The sequence below is a fragment of the Suillus subaureus genome, assembly GCF_016647635.1.
Source record: "Suillus subaureus strain MN1 chromosome Unknown BJ212scaffold_1, whole genome shotgun sequence".
Classification (NCBI taxonomy): domain Eukaryota; kingdom Fungi; phylum Basidiomycota; class Agaricomycetes; order Boletales; family Suillaceae; genus Suillus; species Suillus subaureus.
The window spans coordinates 522,319-544,199 of NW_024538557.1; the positions used below are offsets into that span (position 1 = coordinate 522,319).

The following is a 21,881-nucleotide window of genomic DNA, read 5'->3' on the forward strand; positions in this document are numbered from 1 at the left end:
TCTACAGCTAGTGTGGATTCAAAGACAAAATTTTCGGTCATGGTTTACGTAACTATCGCACCATAAATACCAGAAAGCGGGACAACAGGGCAAAAAAAAACACATTAAAAAATGTAAATACTTGTTAGGTCATACCAACACCAGCGGCAAGCAGAAAAAATTGCTTGACCAAGGACCAAAGACAGGCAAGGCAACTAATGTACATATCTGCATTGTGAAAGCGTTGATCTTTTCACAGCCATAACATCAAAAAGGAAAAGAAAGCACAGCAAGCATGCTTGAAGATTTGTCGACAAATGAAAACAAAGTAACAGCGCATGAGTCCAAGGGCCGCAGTGCGAGCTCAAGAAGAAGATGAAGTGGATGTTCGTAGCTGCTTTTGCTTCTCTTGTTCCAACCGCTGAAACAGCTCACGCGTGAGGAAATTCTCAACGTCATTCAAACGGGAGGAACGTACGTGATACAGCAGTTGTACTGCCATCTGAATGTTCGCAGGCTGTCCAGTTATGACAACCAAACGCTCGTTTTCGTTACCTGGAGGTGCTGGAGCGCCGTTAAGCCCGGCACCTGGTTCCATGATTTTGATCTGACTAGCGCTCATATGGCGGATTTCATTGATTTTACTACCCCCCTTCCCAATAATACAGCCCACCAAATCATTGGGGATGTATATTTGTTGTGTTTGCAGCTGCTGTGGTGGATTAGGGGGCGGTGGGGCACCGTAAGGCTGCGACGCGCTCGCATACCCTGGCACATATGATGAGCCAGTATACGGGGGTCGTCGAGAATAGCTGGAAGGGCGGTAACTAGAATGACTAGAGGACGCAGAAGGCATGCGTTCTTGCGCTTCGATGAGGATATTGCCGATGTAGTAGGTTGCTATATGGATAGCATCTGCAACACCTGCAACGCTTAGGACTCGCTACATTCCCACAAAACAATTAGTTGCCGCCTTACAATGAAGTCTTGTACTATACCTCAGTCGAACCGGGGAGCATACCCTCACTTGCGTTCAGTCGTGCTCCGCTGGCATCTTGAATTTCCTTGATTTTTGAACCTTGTTTCCCTATCACAGAACCCATGCGCGAGTTTGGAATCATGAACTTGATAGTTACTGCACGACTTCCAGGAACTGAAGGTACATCGAAAGGTTCGTCATTGATCCGTCGTACAATAAGACCAAAAGCCTATAGGTTTATTATGATGAACAAAAAGAAATGCCAAAAAGATGTCTGGAGCTTACCTTGGATACAGCATCAAGCGGCCCGCTGACATTGAGAATTCTCTCAGGGTTACCGGGAATACTCTCAGAGACCATAACACGAGCCCCACTCTTGTCTCTGATCTCATTGACATGCGAACCACCCTTTCCAATGATGATTGACGCGTCCTGTGTAACGATCAAACAACGCATATGAATCATGGCTGAGGGAGGGGCGGGAGCCGAGGACGAGGAAGGTGGAGCAGACATGGAAGTTGATTTTCCGGCCTCTTCAGAGCGAGTGCGAGACTCGTCGCGTCGACTGCTGGATGGAGTTTCCTTGGGAGAAGGAGTAGACGCAGTAGTATCTGCTACGGATGCGGAAGTTTCCGTCATGTTCACATCGCGAGTCATAGACGTAGCGGTTGTTGAACCAGAACCCTGGTGTTTGTCAACTCGTGAGTCATCCGCGTGAGCCGTAGCGCCTGTGTTAGCACGCTTATGATGCTTCTTCTCGTCAGAGTCAGAAGGAGAGCGCGACCTCTTGCGATTGTAGTCTGCTTCTGCCATTTTCGAAATTCAGCTCAAAAATCTTTTTTGGTTAGGAGGACGGGATTCTGGAGTGATGGGCTTGATAGTGTGGTATCGTATGGTAGTGTGGTTTGAAATGTCTGATGGGGGACGAGTGGATGTGGTGAGGAAGACGGATTGCGAGTTGGATACGGATTGAATAGTACTGAAATTGACTTACCTCCTTTACAAGTTTTATACAACGAATAACCGTTGTTTACTTGAAACTAGGTTCTCCTGTAGCCCAAATAGTTTCTACGACACAAGAAACGACAGTCCAGTATACGTTGACTTGGGTTTCTTCAACGACAAACATACCAATACACCACAGCCACAACACCCAACCAACTTCTGCTACTTAATGCAAACCATCTAGATATCGATATTTTTTTTTGACCAAGGATCAATCCAAAGTGAGGTCAGTTTATTCATAATGGCTGAAGCACGCGGAAAAGCATGGCCTCTTGCAGATGAGGGCCTAACAAACTCCGTAAGTCTTCTCGAGAGCTCATCACTAACAACTGACATCATGGTATCGTAGATCTTGGACTTGGTACAACAGGCCGGTCAGTACAAACAACTAAAAAAAGGTGCCAATGAAGGTGGGCAACATCCAATCTCTTTTCCGTTCCCTGCATCTGATAGGCCACCTTCACAGCGACCAAGACCCTCAACCGTGGTGTGGCGGAGTTCATCGTCCTCACCGCAGATACCGAGCCTCTCGAAATTCTTTTGCACCTTCCCCTTCTTTGCGAGGAAAAGGTGTGCTCTCTCTCGAGCTTATTTGCACCGTTAATCGCTGACTGCTGATTATACAGAATGTTCCATACGTGTTCATTCCTTCCAAGGCAGCCCTTGGACGTGCATGCAATGTGTCCAGGCCTGTCATCGCTGCCAGCGTCACGACCAGCGAGGCCAGGGAGCTGCAAAGCCAGATCCGCAATGTCAAGATTGCGATCGAAAAGTTGATGTTCTGATATTCTCATTGCGGAGCAAGACAGATAACTGCTGGTATTACGGTTGTTACATCATTTTTGGTATATCTCCTGTATGATATACAGCAACTAGATGTCATCTTTTAAAGGCCACCTTTCCCGATTTTCCAGTAAATGACGCGTGCTTATGCAAATATTGTGACTTACTCTATGTTTTCCAGGAATGTCAAATAAGATCCATAGAGCCAGATGGAACAATATAGTAGTTCGACGGACACAGCTCGTGACTGTAAGCACGCTGGCTTACTAGAGTTCCCATAGTCTACATAAATACTGTCTGCGATACTGAAACACAAGCTTTCAGTATCACTGGCTTTTGGCATAACAGTTAAGGGACGACAGTCTTGACTCAGTTACAGTGACCAGCCTGAGCCCCAATATTACTACGGATGCTTAAGTGGTCACCGACCATTCCAAGACCATTCCATCTGATACTTACAGCTCGTTCCTTTATGGACTGGTCACCAGGTAATTGATCCGCAACCTAAATGCAGTTATCGAGCGCAAAGGGACCTAGATATATAGAGCGACTTGGGCTATGTAGTTGCGAGATCTAGTTCCGCATGATTACAGTTTCGTGCGATTGCTATGGGTACTGATGAACAGCTACATGCTTCCTGCACAAAATCATCGGTTTGCCAAACCTATTCTCGAACACCAAGGATGAGGCGTGGTCCTAGCACTATCTATACACGCCGGGCGACCTGATAAAAATCCGAACTCTTCAAAAAGATAAGTTCTATATAGAGATGATGAGAAGTGGCCATATTGATACAGACAGTAGATCGGGATACTGAGATCTTTGGATCCGAGACAACAAGCCGAAGGTGAAGCAAGCAAAACTAGCACGAGCAGAACTTTAGCGAGATGAAACAGTCTATCCTACTGTTAATCGTTGCAGTTCACGAAAATGTTTTACAGCAATCCAGATTGTAAGACCCAGTGCGAGAACTTCCCATAATATATAGATATGGTGTCTAGTATCCAGGTCGCGGCATATATACAAGTTGAACCAACAACTTGAAAGAAGCCAAGAATCACTCACTCCTGTGTACTAAGAAGACTGGAATGATAGCACACACGGGGTGTAGTATTCCAACCTACTAGCGTACCATGTCGAAGTCAGCACAACTGTTCTGCTAACTGAGATTATAACCCAAGTAGTACGTACACCGGTTTATAGAATAGTCATGAGAGACCAGCGTCGCCTCTGCACGAAATACTTGATTTCGCTGGTCTTCTCCGGGAGACATGAGATTGTGACTTTGCTCACCCAGACTACTTCACAACTTAAAAAGCCATTATCAGCGAGATGGTTGCTCTGGTTATAGTATCAACCTACCTCCCATCCAAATGTCAGTACTAACATCATAGAGTCATCCACGATTCCCTCGATACGTATTATATATCTTGCTCGCCCCAACCATATTCCACCGCAATGAAGGCTGCATCTGCAAAATCAAAGTTGAAATAGAGCGAAACTCCACCAGCGTTATCATCCTACTTACTTTCCAGTGCTGTCTCCACGAACTTACAAAAAAGCTGAAAGTACAGGCCCGAGCAAAATCGATCAACGCCACCAACTGGAATCACTCGAGACTATAGATATCGGTTAGTGGTGAATTTGACGGACGTATAGCGATGACGTCCGCACTAGATATGCTACCACCTTGACCGCTGAAATACATATCATGAAGCTCCTGGATCATGATATGAGGCGGGCGAAACGGCAGGGGTTTAATCTGACACTGACACCGTTCGTAACGGTAGTGTCGTGAATAGTCCCCGCACTAGGTCGAGGCACATAGGAATGTGGCCGATAAGTTGCTATCATTGGACAGCAATTACACAAGTTTGATGATTTCACGTATCTCTACAACATCCTGAGCTCTATATTTCGGTATTTCTGTGAGTGAGAGCCAAAGGTTCACGGACTCAACGTCGCAACTTCTTCTATGAACTTGGCCGGTGACCGTCTTTCCCATGCATCCATGACTGAGCACTTGCCCCGTTCATCGAGCACGAAAAACTACCCATGGAACATTACACAATGCAAGGGACAAAACACAAGGACACGACTCACAGTGAAATCCGGGAGCCAAAGTTTCATGGACTCATCGCCGCAACTTCTTCTACGAATTTGGTCCACCGTCTTTCCCACGCATCCATAGCCGTGTGCTTGCTCCGTTCATCGAGCATGGAATACTACCCAGGGAACATCGCACAATGCCAGAGACGAGGGTAATGACATAACTCACAGTAATGCTATCACGGGCCATCTGGCTAAGAGTAAGGAGTCCTGTAACTTCACTTGCTACTAGTACCTTTAAGCGATTGATGAGTCTTGTTCTACTAAGGGAGAAACAAAGAAGAGATCACCTGGAAGAAATCAAAGGATAACCCCATACTATTGAACATTGCAGGATCGTCGGAAGACAGTACCACCGGAATGCCTTGGTTCATGATTATCGGGAGGGGGTGCATAGGCATTGATGAGGTGAGACGCTATCATTTGTTAAGTCAACGTGGGTTCGGAGGCAGTACACAGAAAATCCTACTAGCACTTCATTTCTGTTAGAAGGTTAAGATAAACTGGAGGCGTCTACTTACACTAGTCACTCACGATATAGGGCAAACTTCAATTGCTATTTTCTTCTCTCGACAGATCTGCATTAATTTGGGATGCTTGGCTAGTGAAAAGCTATGCAAGATGAGTTAGCGAGCGCTTTGTGCCATACAATGCACCTAACCCGTGTCCGATACGCTTTGTTCCAAGTAGAATAGCATCATACAGGTTCATATCCGCTGCAGTGCCATCGCCTAGAGTTTCGCCGGCATGAAAGATGAATGGAATGTCCGGATGCTGCTCCGCGAAACGTAGAAGCGGCTCTGCATAATAGATTAGTGGTTTACACTCCGCGCCATCTTCGTGGCCCACGAGATCAAATCCTGGAGAGTAGAACACTTAGATCCGGGTCCGCTAACATTAAAAAAACCCGCGAGACTTGCCAGCAATAAGGTCTGGAAATTCCCGTTTGAATCTACAGCACTGATCCAGTTCTGCTTCCAATTCCTCGGGGGAGATAATTCTCATGGTAGCATAGATAATCTAAGAAAAAGATTAGTCTGAGCTCAAGTAGCTTCAACCGAGACTGAGCTGACCTTCAACCCGGCGAAATCGTTTTCCCGGCCTTTCGCCTTCATTTCCGCCTTCATTTCGTTCGTGACCTCTCGAATCATCAAGAGTAGTTCACTTATTTCAAGTTTGGTTTTCGCGTCCTCTGCAAGTATATATCTGACGAAATGTCGGGCATCTCAAGCAGTCGTATACCTTTCCGACTCACTTGTTAAAGAAACTAGATCGCATCTCAATGTACGAGATGCCATCGTCTATCGACGAGCGGATGAACATCCGCAAGTATTCCTTTTGAATCGGCACGAATCGAATGATTGGCTAAGGTTCATCAGTACAGGCTTATATCTTGACTTCCAGCATGCCACATGCTCACATCAGTCACGGCAAAGGTACTCCCAAACTTCAGCCAGATCTGCGAGTCCCTCACATTAAGGACATGTTCAGCAGGTTGCACGTTAATTAGAACTCACTTTCATCGGCGTGTTGTACGTCTTAAACGCATCACTGGGATTGATCACAAAGGCGCTAAGTACCCACTTATCAAATCCAGCAGGGCCGCCTAGTGCAGGATCGAAGAGCTCTCGCGCCTTCTTGATAGGAACCCAGCCGCCAGTGTATAAAAGATCCGTGATACCAATTGCGTCGGCGGCAGAATACTGTTCCACGGGAATCGGCTGGATCTTTGGCAGTACAGTTTCGAGAGAAGCCGCGTCCAACGGACCCGGAACACGGATATGTATTGCGGGATGACCTAGTGCCAGATCAAGCAGCGTTCTGGCCTCTACCGAGGCGTTCTGGTGCAAATGCAACAGTCCGCCCTTTGGCATCTACAAGGAAACCGCGGTCGAGATGGTCGGTGACGGGAAGCGCGGTGATTTTCTATGCTTACTTTGGAGACTATCTTACTGTAGAGATCTGTCTTTACAATAATTTCTTTGGCTGTACGCGAATGTGAGAGGAAGTGCTAAGCGCGAGTCGAGCCTCATACCATTCAGGAACTCCATTCCAGGGTATGGGTGAAGGACGTTCTCGTGATCAACTCCCCAAAAAGAGACAGCTTCTTTAGCACGGATGGAGCGCACGACTTCGTCTGCCTTGAGCTCGGCCGCGGAATAATTTGCGCGAACACGGTCTATTCGCAATGCGCGATCCTCTGCGATAAGTTTATCACGTCTCTGTAAGTAGTCGGCGAGCATTGGTGAAGGCATTGGCAGAGAGGAGGAAGATGATGATTTCCATGAATTCAATAGTGTTATAAACGATTCACATTGTGGCGGGTGTGGACCCAAGTACAAACTTTCGCTTGGGCACATTCGCATGACCCTCAGAGATTGCTGTGGGACGCTGTGGTGACTGACACGAGATAAACGACAATTGATCACAAAAGAATGCATGCTATACCTATGATCAAGGGCGTCTACGAAAGAACCTGAGCAATCCAGTAAAGGATACGTAGAAGAATAGCACAGACCTGCCAGAATTGCGTTTATCCAGTATCGCACTAATTGGTGTTCCGTGTACTTGGAACGGGAGATCGATCACAGGAAGACAAGACTATCGTCTGTACTGCACATGGTAAGCGATTGTGGGCAGTGCATGGTTAGGTAAGGTCAAAATGTACCGCCCAGTCACGGTAACAATTATTATTCATTGTCATGGCAGGAATCCTAAACAACTCAGCATATAAATGACTCGTACGGCGACATACAGTGAGGAAGTAGAGCAGTGGTGATCAGCGCTCATCTCGTGCAGGCCGATACCATCCGATAGCAGGCCAGTGAGGCCAGTGACGCATATACAAGAACAAGGCGCTTAATGAGTCCGGGCCCCGGACTCCAGGAATGGAAAATACTTAGGGAAGCGACGTCGACCAATGCTGGCAGGTCTGGGAATCGAGTGGAATCCGAATCGTGATGCATTGTCCCAGTACTTATTTTATAATAGCAGTGCGTCGATACAGGGGCCAGAAAAGAACCGCCAGATCGGTTGTTGATAAAGTGCTGCACAGCTCTAATTAATAAGCGCCTGGACATAGCAAGTTGCTTGACCAGCTGCTGCGAGAACTTTTAGTGCTTTAATCGATCCCCATCTTCCATGCTATAGTACTACACCACATTGGATCGATTATCAGTTCAATGAATTCTGATTTTCCACGAATTTGTCGAAACTGTAAAGTCTTACTAGCTAGGCTTGTACTCAGAACCCTTGTAGTCCAAGCCTCCAGCAAGGTCCGCACGAGGCCACTGACGCGCTTACATGAAAGTGCAATGATCATTGCGAATGTATGGTAAGTGCAGGTCGCCATAACTTAGCCAATATCTTCCATCTCAGGACGAACAGTCGGATATCCATCTCCATCAGTAATTCCTGAATGCAACAGGTGTCCTGACCGATCACCATTCGGAATTCGTCTTTGGGTTTAATCGTAGCAACTGGTAGCGCAATTTATCATTGCTTGTCGCGAATAAAACCAGAAGGCGCCCCAGTCCATTTCATTACGCCGATATTCGCTAGATTTTCATTCGCATGAGTGAAAGCAATATTAGACTACGACTCACCTGGCCGTCTCTCCCATCCTCGCGCTTTTGCTTTAGCAGACGCCAATCGACCTTTAATAGCAAGGCTTTGATTGATAAATTTGCGTATTTTTTGTGATGGGATGGTGTGAGCTGTTGAATGAACTTTGGACGCAAGTGAATCGGGTAGGGTACGGATAGTACGAGTTCTGTAGTGGACTAGTCAGAGAGCTCACAGCACAACAACCGAGACACGCACCCGACAAGAATGTCTTTGGCGCGTGCGAGTGGCCGTCGCTGCCGTTTTCTCGATGGTTGCACTTTTTGTAGTGACTTGGTTGCAGTAGTATCTGCCATTGCATGCGCACTTTGCGAAGCAAATGCAGACGTGAAAAGCGTATCTTCCAGATATTTTCCCTTGGTCAATGACTTCGTTAACGGAGGCTGGTCTTCGTCTCCTGATTCGTCATCACTTCCACTCGACGTCTCCTCATCCTCTTCTAGTCCGCTTTCACCATCGAACTCTGCCATCTCTTCATCTATTACACTGTCACCTGATCCTCCATCCGTCAGATTTTCTAGCTCGCCGTCGCCACTCTCATCATCTCCATCATCCATTTCAGCAGCAGCGTCCTCCATAGCGCGGCGCATTCGCACCTCCAACGTGTTATCCTCAAGAACCTCGTCCTCTTGACCGGAGGACTCATCACTTCCGCCATTAAATTCCCTTGGGGCTTTCCGCTTGCCCTTCCGCACCACGTTATCTGAAAGCTTCCCCAGACGCGTAACAACTGCCCGCTCCTTCAATTTCCGGTCCCTTTCCCGGTTTTGTGCCTTCTTCCGCGCGTTTTCTTCTGCCTCAAAGTCACGAAGGGTTTTCTTCTCCCGCTTAGCATTCCGTTTGGAAATAGAGTGAGAAACTGCTTCCGGCGCGTCATCGTCGCTTGAAACAGGATCAAGACGGGCCATATTGCAGCTATGGGATCAATTTTCCTACTGACGGTGAGTTTCTTGAATGTGCACAAGATTTTGAAACTCCGCGATATTATCTGTGCTCTGGCCTCTAGCTTATGGGCGCCTTGTGCGTCAGTCACTATTCCACAATGTGTTGAATACTACGTTCTGTAATAGCCTTGAACCTGCAAGTTGGTCATGGTCAGCGTACAGGGAGTCCCGCGTCCTGGCCAACCTGAAAGACTATCTGGCATCCACAAGGTCGAGAGTTTTCATCATGATTGGCCGTCCGTGGACCATCACCTATCCTTGTGGACAACCATGACATCTATTTGGTTAGAAAGGCAAGGTGACTGAGAAGGACTGGTTTTGTATGGGTTCCCTTCCCTTGTATTAGAAATGGGTATGAATGCACTGAATGATCTTACGGCAACGCACGTCAAATGACTTGCGCCCTCGGTGGTCATAACCAGGGATCTATGATAGATAAACCAATGTAATGACAGAGTACAACGCCGGTGTATCATGTATGTACCGTATACATAGTGGGTATCGCCGTGGGTGATGTGGGGCGTACATAAACCAAACGGTTCGGACTCGGAAACATCGATGCATCTGTGAACTCGTGGCTCACCCACCGTATAGGCATTAAAGATCGTCCACATCAACGATTTCTTCTCCCCTCTCCTCATGTTCGTCAGCTGCACTTCCCGACTTCTCACTCTCAAAGGCAGCCTCCATCTGGCGCGTCAGGCTCCCCAAAAATAGCGCAGCCTGTTTGTGCGGGAACGTAAACCCACTCGCTAGGAAGCCAAGGCGCTCCTTGAAATCATAACTCAGTTTGTCAAGCTCGAGAGGAGTATATTTGACGCGCCGGTCCGCTTCCGAGACTTCCGAATCTGACAGCTCAGTGTAGGCACGGAGGGAGAAGGATATTGCTGATTTTCGGAGATCAATTAAGTAGGCACGCATGGAAGGAGGGAAAAAAGGGGAACAAAACTCACACCTCTCAACATGCTCCCACCCGTCAGTTTCATCCTTCACCGTCGCGACATACGTATACACACAGGTATGCACGATGTCGTCTTCCATGCCCTCGCGCGGCTCCCATTTGATGTTCAGGACCAGGAGGTTTGAAAAATCCTCGTAGAATTGGATGGTTGCAGAATGTTTTGGGTCTGCATCTGTAGAGAAGGTCTTGGTGTGGGGGTGTGGTTGTCGTGCGAGAAGTTGCTTTGAGCGCGCAATCTCGGCATCAAGTTCAACACGAATATCTTTCACTGCACATGCACAAATGATTCAGCATCACTATGGGAAGAACCTACCAGACCCAGCAAAAAAGGCGTACCACTTTGCTCAAGCTCGGCAATTCGCCGTTCACGCTCCTCGATAACTGCGTCCTTAGCTGTGAGTTCGTCCCGCATGTGTGCGAGCTTATCGTGCAGGGTGCGCTGTTCAGCATCAGCTGTAGCACGAGTGAGGAAGTGAGGAATGGCTAAAGTGCTCGAATTGGGGGGTGGGTGTGTCGACCTGGACGGAGGATTGGGCTCAGGTTCAGATGTCCAGAAGAAGGGCGATTGGGAGGCGAGTTGTGTGTGGAGGGCTGATATGATGGATTCTTGTGCTGAAGGGATGATGATAGCACAGAGGTACAGGACTTAATTTAGCTAGAATGCCGTCAAGTTGGTGGCACTCACCTTTTGAACGACTATCATATAGAGCCGTAAGGTCATCAAGAGCTTGTTCAGCATCTGTTTTGCGGACCTGGAAGAGCTCCTCTAGTTGCTGCGAAAGTTTGTCACGTTGATGCTCCAACTAATGGAACCATGAGCGTTACTCGTCCGAACGATGGAGGTTATGAAACGTACATCTTTTGACTTTACCTTCCATCGCTCAAGCTCCTTGTGAATACGTGGGCTCAGGGGTGGTTTCTCGGGCTCGTGCTCTGGTTCACTATGATTTGAGGGATCTTCAGTAATGAGAGCTGGGAAGGGAAGCTTCTTAGCATCGGGCTTGACGGGTTTTGGTTTGACGTGAGTGTCTTTTGCCTTTGCTCGACTCTCTGGTGCTTTCCCCTTTGCTTGACTCTCTGGCGCTTTTCCCTTTGTCTGACTTTCCGAGACCTTCCCGTTAGGGCGACTTTCGGACGCCTTGGCCAGCCCTTTCTTTCTCTGTGGACGGGCCGTACTCGCGGGTATATTAGGTGGCGGATCGATGACCTCGATATCGTCTGAGGAAGGGGAGGAAGAGGAAGATTCTGTTATTGGTTTGTGATTACTTTGTTGCTTAGATGTTGACGGCTGCGGGGACACTGTGCGCTGTTTCTTACGAGGTTTTGGACGCGTCGTAGTCTTCAATGCGTCTGCATTCACGTGCGTTCATCAGTCAAGTTGACCTGGGATATGAAGGTCAGACCTACCCATTTCATCGCCCGAGGACATTATGATGGCGAATAGATAGAATGTTGTTGAGTGGTTATAGGGCTGCTCACGGCGTCGTCCAGGACTTGATTGCAGAATCACTTTGTGCAGTTCCGAAACTAAGCATTGTCGACTCACGTGATCCATAATCGCTTACATGACCTAAGTGCTACATTGCAACCATTATCTTGACGTTGCATATTGATGATCGGTTGCGATGACTCTCCTCGACGAGTACTACCGCAAACGAACACAGCTCATTGCAGATGATCGGGCCCTTCGTGTCGATGCGGTCAATGGAGATCGCTTCTCTGAAAAATCGCGACAAGCAGATGTGATCTTACGTCGCATTCGCGAGGAGGAGGCAAAGTCGATTTGGGCAGTAGAGCATGAAGAGGTTCCTCACCCGTTCCCGGGAATGGAGTTCCTCACAGGTATGCTCGAGCTCTCAAAACATAGAGTGTTAACTGATATCTTATCACGTAGGAAAGGACATCATCCTCAAGACTCAACTCTTCAATATCATCACCAAGGTTTGTCCATGTCTAAGTTCTCAGAGGTCTCAGTCACAGCTAGTTGCATGACTTTTATGACGTGTCAAACTACAAAGATGCCCAAAGGCGCGCTGCTGCACGTACATCTTGATCTCACTGTCAATGGCAATACCCTGCTGGCGCTCGCCTTACAGTACGCCTCAATCCATATCCGCGCATCAACACGGGTCACGCCTGATTCCATCAAATCTGTCGAGCTCGAATTTCGTCCTCTCCCACCCAGCTTCGTTCCACAGTGCATCTCGCTGTGTCTACCCACCTATAAACCAGGACAGTGGATACCCCTTCGCCGTGCGCGTGAGCAGTTCGATGCTGCCCTGGGTGGCACACAAGCCTTTGACCGCTGGGTCGCAAGCTGCCTCACAATCAATCCAAGCGATGCATATATCACACATAATAATAACATCAGGGTGTGCCACTTTATATCTTGTCGGGCAAAAGAATACATTCATAATCTCCGCAAAGATATGGGACAAATTCCGTGCAGCTGCTACACTCACACGCGTAAGTACTCATATTTAGGGGTTAGTGGACACCATACTCATCGAGGTGTACAGAACTTGGTGTACTTTGCCCCAGTTTGGCGCGCATATATCCGGCAATTCCTCGAGGAAACCTTTACAGATGGCGTATCTTATGTAGAGGCGCGTATCAACTTCAGCCCAAAGTAAGGCTTGTTCTGTTGTGCTTTTCGTTTTTGATTTGGATATTGGTAGGTACATGATTGGTTCTGACGGGGAAGAAAATGTCCCACACAAAGAGTGGCTGAGCATGTTCCAGGACGTCCTGGTTGAATTCAACGGGAGCCTACGAGCACAAGGAAGAGATGACGAGTTTATCGGTGCTAAGGTGCTTATTATCCTTTGTTTCGGGTCTGAAGCCTATAAAACAATAGATCATATACACGGTGATCCGGAACTGCGAGCCTGAGGAGTTGGAGTGGTATCTCAACGACTGTATAGAGATGAAAAAGCTTTTCCCTGGTATAATTGCCGGTATGTTTTTAAACGCTTTTACATTTCTTTCGCATCATAACACCGCCGACAACGAACTCCTCAAGGTTTTGACCTCGTCGGGGACGAAAATATTCTTCGGCCACTCAAAGACTACCTCCCGCAGCTTCTTTCTTTCAGCACCCTGCAAACCTCTCAAGGACTCCCCGAACACCATCATATCCCGTTCATATTTCATGCGGGTGAAACCACTGGTGACGGATCCATAGCAGATGACAATCTATACGACGCACTACTGTTGGGGACGAAGCGGATCGGACATGGGTTCTCGCTTGTGAAACACCCAAAGCTGATGTCGATGTGCAGGGAACGCGGGGTAGCGCTAGAAGTCTGCCCAATTTCAAATGAGATCTTGGTGCGTTGGCCCCCTTCTATCTCATCCTATCTGGACACTGATTGCAGGGGCGAGTAGAGATTGACGGCATCGATGCCAATGCATCCTCTCCCAATCTTGATCAATCATGGTGTACCAGTGGCACTGAGCTCAGACGACCCATCGCTGTTCCAGAACATGGGTTTGAGCTTTGACTTTTTCCAGGTTTGGTCCATTTCATCCCCCTCTCACATCCCCATTCAGACATGCGCAACTACAGGTACTTGCAGCCAGCAACGTCACTGGCTTGCTCACGCTGGGGCATATCGCACGAGACAGTATCCAGGTACGCATTTCTCCATTTCTGTTCCGCTTCAGGCAATAACTGGATGTGTTCGGGCGCAGTACTCGATGCTCACGGCCGATGAAAAGGCGCGTGCGACGCTGAAATGGGAGGAACGCTGGGAGCGTTTCGTGGATGAGATTGTTGAATTTGACGGGGTGAAACGGAACTAATTTATAACAGCGACTTGGATACCTTCCAGTAAACACCGCGATGGGGACGATGGGTTGCGGTTACACCTGTAATTGTGGATGCAAGAACATCTTGCTGTACTTCAATTTATGTCATTCTTATGTTTTCGTTACAGTCTTAGCTGGTTTGGCGCCTTTAGCCCTGCGCTCCTGTCCGCGCCTTCGCGGGCTTCCCATCGATTAATGCACACCGACGATCGTTCCCGACAACGCGTAATCAAGTTTCAATTACCGCCAGACCACCGTATGCGTCGGACAATTGCATGTGCTATCATGACCAACCGACTGTGTGATGAATGTACCCTGCCGCAGGCCCGTTTCAATTTTTCGCATGTGAGCGACCCAGGGAACTTTCTCAGATCACAGTGAAGTATATGGACTTGACCCTGACATCAAGATCACGATCCAATATGTCAGACACGGAGTCTTGGCCCATTATATTTACTAAATCTTCTTTCTATTCAGTCTGTGTGGGGGAGGCTACTTATGTACAAGCAGTGGACATAAGGTCGGCACCCCTGCCTTCAGATCCAAGACTCGTATCTCCAAACGTCATTTTAGTAAATAGCTGTTCAAACGGCCAAATTGGCTTCTATTTGTAAGTCTACTGTCTCCAAGAATATCAAACCAGTGCAACTTATAACAGCATGTGAGCGCTTTGCCGAGCAGGGGTGCACCGTGTATGCCACATCTCGTAGGTTGGAGACGATGGACGGCTTCAAGCATCTGGTGGAAAAGTGTGCCATGGATGTGACCAGCGATGATGATGTAAAACTTATCGTACCTTCACTGATGTTCTGACCATGGAATGTAGGCCCTCCGGTGTTAAGGTGATGTTGGTAGCACCAAGCCAAGCCCGGTCGAATATCACTGCTAGCCAGGCAGCCACTCTGGAATTACCCCCCACATCCATCTACGAGCCTTACCTCGATCGGATGTGCGACCGCATGCATGGCAGTCAAGCCAAAGGGAACATGTCTACCAATGAATTTACACGCCATGTAGTTGCAAAAGTGCCGAGTCCCAACCCTCCAAGTTATGTCACTTGGGGGCAAGTCGGGTCTTTTCGAATTCTTTTGCTGGCTTCCTCGTTGGTTTGTCCTCTGGATTTTTGGATCGTGAATGGTGTGGAAGAAGACTGGGCCATTTGTTTAGCCACTGCGCACTATCTCACTTGCCATAGAAAGGAAGATATGATAGGAGGTGAGGGTCATTTATATGACTGACTGTGATAATGAAGGCACGTTCTTCAGGATAACTCCCGAGAATCATTCACATGACAACCACATCCCCTTTCGACTCCCTTCCGGTATTAGCAACTTGTGATATGCATGATGTCCGTATCACGGAATTCTGATTTACCGAATTACATATACAAGTTGTGGGATGTCGGGTAGAGTCGTCTGATACAAAGGAGCGACTTGTCTTTCTTGAATTGGGTCTGTCTGGGAAGACTAACCTCGTCTGAGAATCATGTCTGGAAAAGTCGTTCTAGTGACTGGCTGTTCAAAAGGCGGGATCGGCTTCTATTTGTATGTCTTCTGTCTTCAAGAATCTCGGGCACTCTAACTCATTATAACAGATGTGAACGCTTTTCTGAGCAGGGATGTATCGTGTATGCCACATCTCGCAGGCTGGAGACGATGGACGGCTTCAAACATCCAGTGCAAAAGCGCGTCGTGGATGTGACTAGCGATGATGATGTAAAACTCGTCGTAAGTCTATATCTGGAAGAACAGGGGAAGATCGACATCGTCGTGAACAATGCTGGTGCTATTGCAATCGGTTTGTTAGGTTGACTCTAGCCATGAACCGATTGTGATGTTTGATTTCTCGCAGGACCATTGCTTGATGTGTCCTTGGATCAGGCTAGAAAAGCCTTTGAGACCAACACGTATTCAGTCTTGCGGGTTGCACAGGCAGTTGCACCTTCCATGGTGGAACGCAAGCAAGGGCTTATCGTCAACATTGGTTCAGTTGCAGGAAACATGTGAGCATGGTGCAATAATACGATCTTTCAGCTGACCTTGTCTGACTCTGCATAGCGCTACGCCATGGAATGGATTATACTCTGCAGCCAAGGCAGCAGTTCGCGCGCTCAGTGATGTTTTGGCCATGGAATGCAAGCCCTTCGGTGTTAAAGTGATGTTGGTAGCACCAGGTCAAGTTCGGTCAAATATCACAGCTAACCAGGCAGCCACCTTGGAATTATCCCCCACGTCCATCTATAAGCCCTACTTCGATCGGGTGTACGAACGCCTGAATGGCAGTCAAGCCGAAGGGAGCATGGATACCGATGAATTTGCACGCCGTGTGGTTGCAAAAGTGCTCAGTCCCAATCCCCCAAGTTACATGACACTGGGGGGCAAGTCTCGTATTTTCGGATTCTTCCATTGGCTCCCTCATTGGCTTGTCCTCTGGATTGTGGGATCGATGATGGTACAGAGGAAGATCTGAACTATCTACGTAGCCACCGTATACCATCTCATTTGCCATGGAAGAACCAATGGGCGGTCGCAGATGTCCATGAAGGCATGTTCTGTAGGATGATACGAGCTAATCATGTGGCAATTGCTAGACTGCACCAGCTCTCTCTCTATTTCCCCCTTTCTTCTTTTTTCGGGATTTGCCCTCGACATTAGCAATCTCTCGTATTTTTTTGTTGACATGTCCGTTTACCGTAGATTCGAGACCAACTTCGTCACAAGTCCGCTTCTTGCTTCCCCCTAATTGAGGTAGCGTTAGGGTAGGGTTCGGAGGTGATCGACTCGATGTTTGTGAGACATTCACGTTGTCACGTATGTTCTCGCCATCTCTGGTCTGCTGGGTGGGAGGCACCACCTGAGCAGCTTCTGGAACCACCAACCTAGGTTCTGATAGGACGGCTCGATAGATTTTGCGTGCCTCTATCAGGTTTCCACGAGGAAGAGGAGGATCAGACTGCTGATGAATTTTTTTTAATGAAGTAGCTTACGTGCACGCAAGATGAGCGATTTGGGCACAGCAACTGATGCATCGTGAGCCAAATTTTGTGCCAGGTCCAGCAGCGTGAGCCTGAAAGGAAGGTAACCAAAACACGAAAAAGATTAACAAGTAACATTGATAGACTCACAAATTTGCGATATCCTTGGGTCCTCTGTAGTCTGCCTCAGAGGCAACTCCACCACTCACAATAATGCCTTTGCCCTTTGTCACCCGCACCACTTCCCGTGCAGCAGCCCACCAATTCCGTTTGCCACTTACACCAGTATCACTGACACCAAAAGTCGATAGACTGGCGTCACTTTCACCACCAATAGCTCCTGCGTAGTTGATTTCGAATACCGTGCCGTTCTTTATGGCAGTTCTGACCAACGTGTGCTTCAACTGAAAAGGCAGTCGGGGGAGCGTCAAAGGAAGAGCAATGATGTGTGCAGTGAGTGGCGAAGGGAGGCTATGCGTGAGGCAAGCAAGTGAAAATGTCGCGGATGTCGTAGGCAGGAGAGCAATTACATCGTAGGGCTCAACAAGCGAGGTGTTTGCGTTCGTCTTGCATTCAAGAAGGTTACGCTAACGATGACCACGGGGGGTAGGTACTCACCAAGCCAAAGCCTTTCTCGCTGTCATTATCGAGAACAATTGTAAGTCGCTTCAAGAACACCGTCCCTGGCCTCGCCCTCAGCTGTTTAAGGAGTTCATCCAGAATGTTGACATGGGTTTTTGGGTCAATTTTCTTGTTCACCGATTGATTGAACGCAATCACAGTGTATCCTACTGTGATGCGATTAGCATTTGCCTTACATGGTGCGAAATAAACAGACAATGTTCAAGAAGGTCCAGACGAGCTTCGATTCCCTTTATTTGGGCAGGAGTGAAAGCTGTCGACGAGGATTGCTGGGGTTGTTTGCCTTTATTCTTCTTTGGTTGAGAAGTGGATCCAGATGCAGTGACCGGGAAATTAAGGTCAAAGTGCATCTTGAACGTTGATACAAAGCTGCAGCTGGGAGTTGTTTGGTAGGGCTACTGACGTCAACTAGAATAAGGTTCATGTTCTGATCTAGGGTTACGTTTGACTTTCTTGCCAACGTAGCTAGCTTGAAACATGATAATTTCATGCGAGAGACACGCGTGAATTCACAGTGTACTGGAACACTTAGATGTTTCAAGCATTGTTGGCGTTTCATGAAAATGAGTACTGTATTTGAATACATCCCCTATTAGAGCACCGCCAAGTGAGAATCAACGTAAGTAGACCAACTCATTCAAGTCATCAAAGCGGGGATCTTAAACTGTTAGGTGACCTAGTGGGGTTGAAGAAACAAAAGAGGAAGGGACCGCATCAAGTACGCGGACATGTCGTTGTACTCCCCAAAAATGTGACTCGCAAGCCGAATACCACCATCACATACAATAACTTGACGGCAGTGTATGTATAAGGCCTTGAGGACCCATCGCTACATAGTACGGGCGTGAGGATAAGATACCCGACCGACGGTGGAGTTAAGACATTTACTGCAGTCAGCCGCAATGGGGGTAAGGCGAGTTTGATACTGCGGCCATACTGAGCCCCACCGAAAATATGTTCAGTGACTTTGCCCTTGAGTGAGAAGATTCCGTTACAGAGTTTTACAATGTACGCACGACTGATAACCAGACAGGCCAGTGGGAGAGCAAAAATATGGTCGGTGCTCTCAAACTCATCACAACCAGTGATACCACGGCGTATCGCGAAATCGACCATTCATATTTCGAATGTGCTGCGCCTGCTCAGTACTAGTATCAAGTTGTTGTTTTACTTTTTACGCCTCGATGAGTCACGGTAAAACGGCAAGAAGCAAGGATAAATATACACTGTCACGTGATTGGTTACTGGTCGATCTCGATCAAGCCAGCATAGATCATGATAAAAGGACAGCAGTGACTCGTTTCAAGTACGTTTCAGCTTCCTTCACCACAGATCATGGACGCTCTCAAAGCCGTATTCGAAGCCAAAAAGGTGGAGGTGACTTGAATTTCTTTGAAATTTGTGCTTGAATTGAAGACTCGAATAGGGAATCCCAGCATTAGTGACCTTCGTCACTGCTGGATACCCAAGGACACGAGACACTGTGCCTATCTTGCTGGCCATGCAAGCTGGAGGGGCAGACATAATCGAACTTGGCGTGCCCTTCTCCGACCCCAGTTGCAGATGGCCCAGCTATCCAAGAGACCAATACCGTATGTCTGACTTTCAATGTGATCACTTAAATACCGACGCGAGATAGGTTGCACTTAAAAATGATATTGAATATGCCACCGTACTTGGAATGTTGCGAGAAGCAAGAAGCCAAGGACTGAAGGCACCGGTCCTTCTTATGGGTATGCTGTATCCAACTCTGTGTATACCTTTTAGACTGACTGTCGTCTCCACCAGGGTATTACAATCCAATGCTTGCATATGGAGAGGACAAAGCAATCCAAGACGCTCGTGAAGCTGGTGCAAACGGATTTATCATGGTTGATCTTCCACCTGAAGAGGCCCTCAACTTCCGTGACAAGTGCACAAAGGCAGAGTAGGTTAATCGAGATCGTCTTGGCTTCTACTGACCTATTCCGTTCCTCAGCTTGTCGTATGTTCCCCTCATCGCACCATCAACATCCTTGCATCGAATCCAATTTCTCTCGTCCATTGCTGACTCTTTCATCTATGTAGTGTCAAAGGTATGCAAACCCGCTTAATGATAACTTATGTATATCTGACCATCCTGAAGATGGGAACAACTGGTTCTTCTATCCTAGGGACGATGAATGCTGCCCTTCCGGACATCATTGCTCGCATCCGAGAATACACGGCTGTCCCACTGGCGGTCGGCTTCGGTGTTGCGACACGTGCTCATTTTGACGTTGTCGCTAATGCTGGGGCAGATGGTGTTGTTGTTGGTAGCCGTCTCGTGAGCATCATCAAGGAGGCACCTCTCGACTCGATACCTCAAAACGTCGAGAATTACTGCCTGCAGATTAGCTTGAAGGGGCAGCCTACTCGCATTCGGTCGCTGCCGACTTCAAACACTTCAACGCCTTCCAATGGTGCTTTGAAATCACCCACAGTAGCCCTACTTCCCGCACGTTTTGGTCAGTTCGGTGGACAGTACGTCCCGGAGGCACTCTTCGATTGCTTGGTGGAACTCGAGGAAGCTCACAACTCGGCTATCAATGACCCTAAGTTCTGGGAGGAGTTTCAAGGCTATTATGGATACATGAATCGCCCGTCAAAACTTTACTTTGCAGAAAGCTTGACGAAGCATGCTGGCGGCGCCCAGATTTGGCTGAAGCGTGAGGACCTGTGAGTCACCTGCCTAAAAGTTCTACGATATACTAACAGACTATAGGAATCATACGGGTTCTCACAAAATCAACAACGCCATTGGGCAGGTAGGATTGCATATTCGTGCCTTGCTTGTGTAGTGACATTTCGTCAGATCTTGCTTGCTCGTCGTCTTGGCAAGACACGCATCATCGCCGAGACCGGTGCTGGACAACACGGTGTCGCAACTGCTACCGTGTGTGCACGATTCGACATGGAATGTGTCGTCTACATGGGTGCAGAGGATGTTCGTCGCCAAGCCTTGAATGTCTTCCGAATGAACATGCTTGGTGCCAAAGTCTGTTGTTTTGTCCTGCGCTGTCTTGTGTATATTGACCGCCATCTAGGTTATACCCGTTGAGTCAGGTTCTCGTACTTTGAAGGATGCCGTCAATGAAGCCATGCGCGACTGGGTCACAAACCTTTCCACAACACACTATCTTGTCGGCTCTTGCATCGGTCCACACCCATTCCCGACGATTGTGCGCGACTTCCAAAAGGTGATTGGACAAGAGATCAAATCACAACTAAAAGAGGCCAAGGGGAAACTCCCAGACGTCATCGTCGCGTGCGTCGGTGGTGGAAGCAATGCCATTGGGACGTTTTATGACTTCATTCCCGACAAGAATGTGAAGCTCGTGGGTGTGGAGGCTGGCGGTGAAGGTTTGGATGGCGACCGGCATAGTGCAACCCTCTCGAAAGGACAGCCTGGTGTATTGCATGGTGTGAGAACATACATCCTCCAGTCGAAGGCTGGCCAGATCATCGAGACACACTCGGTCAGCGCGGGTCTTGATTACCCTGGCGTTGGGCCAGAGCATTCCTGGCTCAAGGACTCTGGCAGAGCAGAGTATGTTGCCGCGACAGACGAGGAGGCTCTCAGAGGCTTCCGACTTTGTACCCAGCTAGAGGGTATCATTCCTGCTCTTGAGTCATCGCATGCTGTTTGGGAAGGTGTCCGTCGTGCCAAAACACTGCCAAAAGATACTGATCTCGTCATTGTACGTATCCAATTTTCTCCATTTGCGCGGTGCTCATAGAGTATTATACAGTGTCTTTCGGGGAGAGGCGATAAGGATGTAGAACAGATATCGGAATTGCTCCCTGGAAAATGGGCTGACAAGCTTGACTGGCACATCTGAGAACCAGGCTTGCTGATGGGCTCTCACAAGGGATTACTATCTGCGCCCATGGTTGATAGCCGTACGAACGAATAACGATAAGGCGGCTATGTAGCTTCTTCCAAGTCGCGGTAAAATTATAGATGATGTACGAACGATGTACTTATGTAGTACTACTTGTAACATGCTACTTTCGGCAAGCATGACTCGACTCTGCTGTTGTGGCTGCAAA

General features: G+C 48.0%; 9 protein-coding genes across 9 annotated transcripts; 4 read left to right on the forward strand and 5 right to left on the reverse strand.

The window, feature by feature from the left end:
* Positions 1-40: 40 nt before the first annotated feature.
* Positions 41-2,092, reverse strand: BJ212DRAFT_1309052 (uncharacterized protein). Its single transcript, XM_041333912.1, has 4 exons — positions 1,244-2,092; positions 978-1,187; positions 458-922; positions 41-400 (listed from the first exon to the last, which is right to left on the reverse strand). The coding sequence occupies exons 1-4, from the start codon at positions 1,769-1,771 to the stop codon at positions 344-346; spliced, it is 1,260 nt and encodes a 419-aa protein (XP_041199735.1). The 5' UTR covers positions 1,772-2,092; the 3' UTR covers positions 41-343.
* A 112-nt stretch (positions 2,093-2,204) lies between these two features.
* Positions 2,205-2,748, forward strand: BJ212DRAFT_1443112 (L30e-like protein; the record flags this gene model as incomplete). Its single annotated transcript, XM_041337778.1, has 4 exons — positions 2,205-2,261; positions 2,313-2,373; positions 2,430-2,533; positions 2,590-2,748. 4 exons carry the CDS (start codon positions 2,205-2,207, stop codon positions 2,746-2,748), a joined length of 381 nt encoding a protein of 126 aa, XP_041199736.1.
* A 1,722-nt stretch (positions 2,749-4,470) lies between these two features.
* Positions 4,471-7,651, reverse strand: BJ212DRAFT_1309083 (Metallo-dependent hydrolase). The gene is made up of 15 exons (XM_041333913.1): positions 7,374-7,651; positions 6,891-7,319; positions 6,792-6,841; positions 6,373-6,729; positions 6,276-6,314; positions 6,111-6,220; positions 5,929-6,061; positions 5,776-5,875; positions 5,517-5,715; positions 5,390-5,467; positions 5,325-5,337; positions 5,146-5,271; positions 5,025-5,090; positions 4,850-4,971; positions 4,471-4,795 (listed from the first exon to the last, which is right to left on the reverse strand). The coding sequence occupies exons 2-14, from the start codon at positions 7,294-7,296 to the stop codon at positions 4,873-4,875; spliced, it is 1,776 nt and encodes a 591-aa protein (XP_041199737.1). The 5' UTR covers positions 7,297-7,319; positions 7,374-7,651; the 3' UTR covers positions 4,471-4,795; positions 4,850-4,872.
* A 541-nt stretch (positions 7,652-8,192) lies between these two features.
* Positions 8,193-9,474, reverse strand: BJ212DRAFT_14067 (uncharacterized protein). Its single transcript, XM_041337425.1, has 2 exons — positions 8,678-9,474; positions 8,193-8,627 (listed from the first exon to the last, which is right to left on the reverse strand). The coding sequence occupies exons 1-2, from the start codon at positions 9,385-9,387 to the stop codon at positions 8,450-8,452; spliced, it is 888 nt and encodes a 295-aa protein (XP_041199738.1). The 5' UTR covers positions 9,388-9,474; the 3' UTR covers positions 8,193-8,449.
* A 337-nt stretch (positions 9,475-9,811) lies between these two features.
* BJ212DRAFT_14472 (uncharacterized protein) lies at positions 9,812-12,035 on the reverse strand. Its single transcript, XM_041338364.1, has 6 exons — positions 11,792-12,035; positions 11,241-11,734; positions 11,070-11,187; positions 10,721-10,996; positions 10,377-10,652; positions 9,812-10,310 (listed from the first exon to the last, which is right to left on the reverse strand). The coding sequence occupies exons 1-6, from the start codon at positions 11,937-11,939 to the stop codon at positions 10,021-10,023; spliced, it is 1,602 nt and encodes a 533-aa protein (XP_041199739.1). The 5' UTR covers positions 11,940-12,035; the 3' UTR covers positions 9,812-10,020.
* Positions 12,010-14,188, forward strand: BJ212DRAFT_1258238 (adenosine deaminase-like growth; the record flags this gene model as incomplete). The annotated part of the gene is made up of 11 exons (XM_041329925.1): positions 12,010-12,226; positions 12,279-12,325; positions 12,403-12,756; positions 12,812-12,850; positions 12,904-13,013; positions 13,063-13,195; positions 13,242-13,341; positions 13,407-13,714; positions 13,772-13,897; positions 13,953-14,018; positions 14,078-14,188. The coding sequence occupies 11 exons, from the start codon at positions 12,010-12,012 to the stop codon at positions 14,186-14,188; spliced, it is 1,611 nt and encodes a 536-aa protein (XP_041199740.1).
* A 1,368-nt stretch (positions 14,189-15,556) lies between these two features.
* On the forward strand, positions 15,557-16,902 carry BJ212DRAFT_1492004 (NAD-binding protein). Its single transcript, XM_041341496.1, has 4 exons — positions 15,557-15,738; positions 15,789-15,991; positions 16,046-16,196; positions 16,252-16,902. Exons 1-4 carry the CDS (start codon positions 15,680-15,682, stop codon positions 16,661-16,663), a joined length of 825 nt encoding a protein of 274 aa, XP_041199741.1. The 5' UTR covers positions 15,557-15,679; the 3' UTR covers positions 16,664-16,902.
* BJ212DRAFT_14751 (RNase P subunit p30-domain-containing protein) lies at positions 16,506-18,291 on the reverse strand. The gene is made up of 5 exons (XM_041339197.1): positions 18,007-18,291; positions 17,787-17,959; positions 17,319-17,734; positions 17,181-17,260; positions 16,506-17,112 (listed from the first exon to the last, which is right to left on the reverse strand). Exons 1-5 carry the CDS (start codon positions 18,158-18,160, stop codon positions 16,781-16,783), a joined length of 1,155 nt encoding a protein of 384 aa, XP_041199742.1. The 5' UTR covers positions 18,161-18,291; the 3' UTR covers positions 16,506-16,780.
* A 765-nt stretch (positions 18,292-19,056) lies between these two features.
* On the forward strand, positions 19,057-21,869 carry BJ212DRAFT_1309127 (bifunctional tryptophan synthase TRP1). Its single transcript, XM_041333914.1, has 11 exons — positions 19,057-19,187; positions 19,237-19,366; positions 19,392-19,402; positions 19,450-19,543; positions 19,599-19,737; positions 19,789-19,885; positions 19,936-20,507; positions 20,554-20,596; positions 20,644-20,826; positions 20,876-21,529; positions 21,581-21,869. Exons 1-11 carry the CDS (start codon positions 19,146-19,148, stop codon positions 21,668-21,670), a joined length of 2,055 nt encoding a protein of 684 aa, XP_041199743.1. The 5' UTR covers positions 19,057-19,145; the 3' UTR covers positions 21,671-21,869.
* Positions 21,870-21,881: the final 12 nt, after the last annotated feature.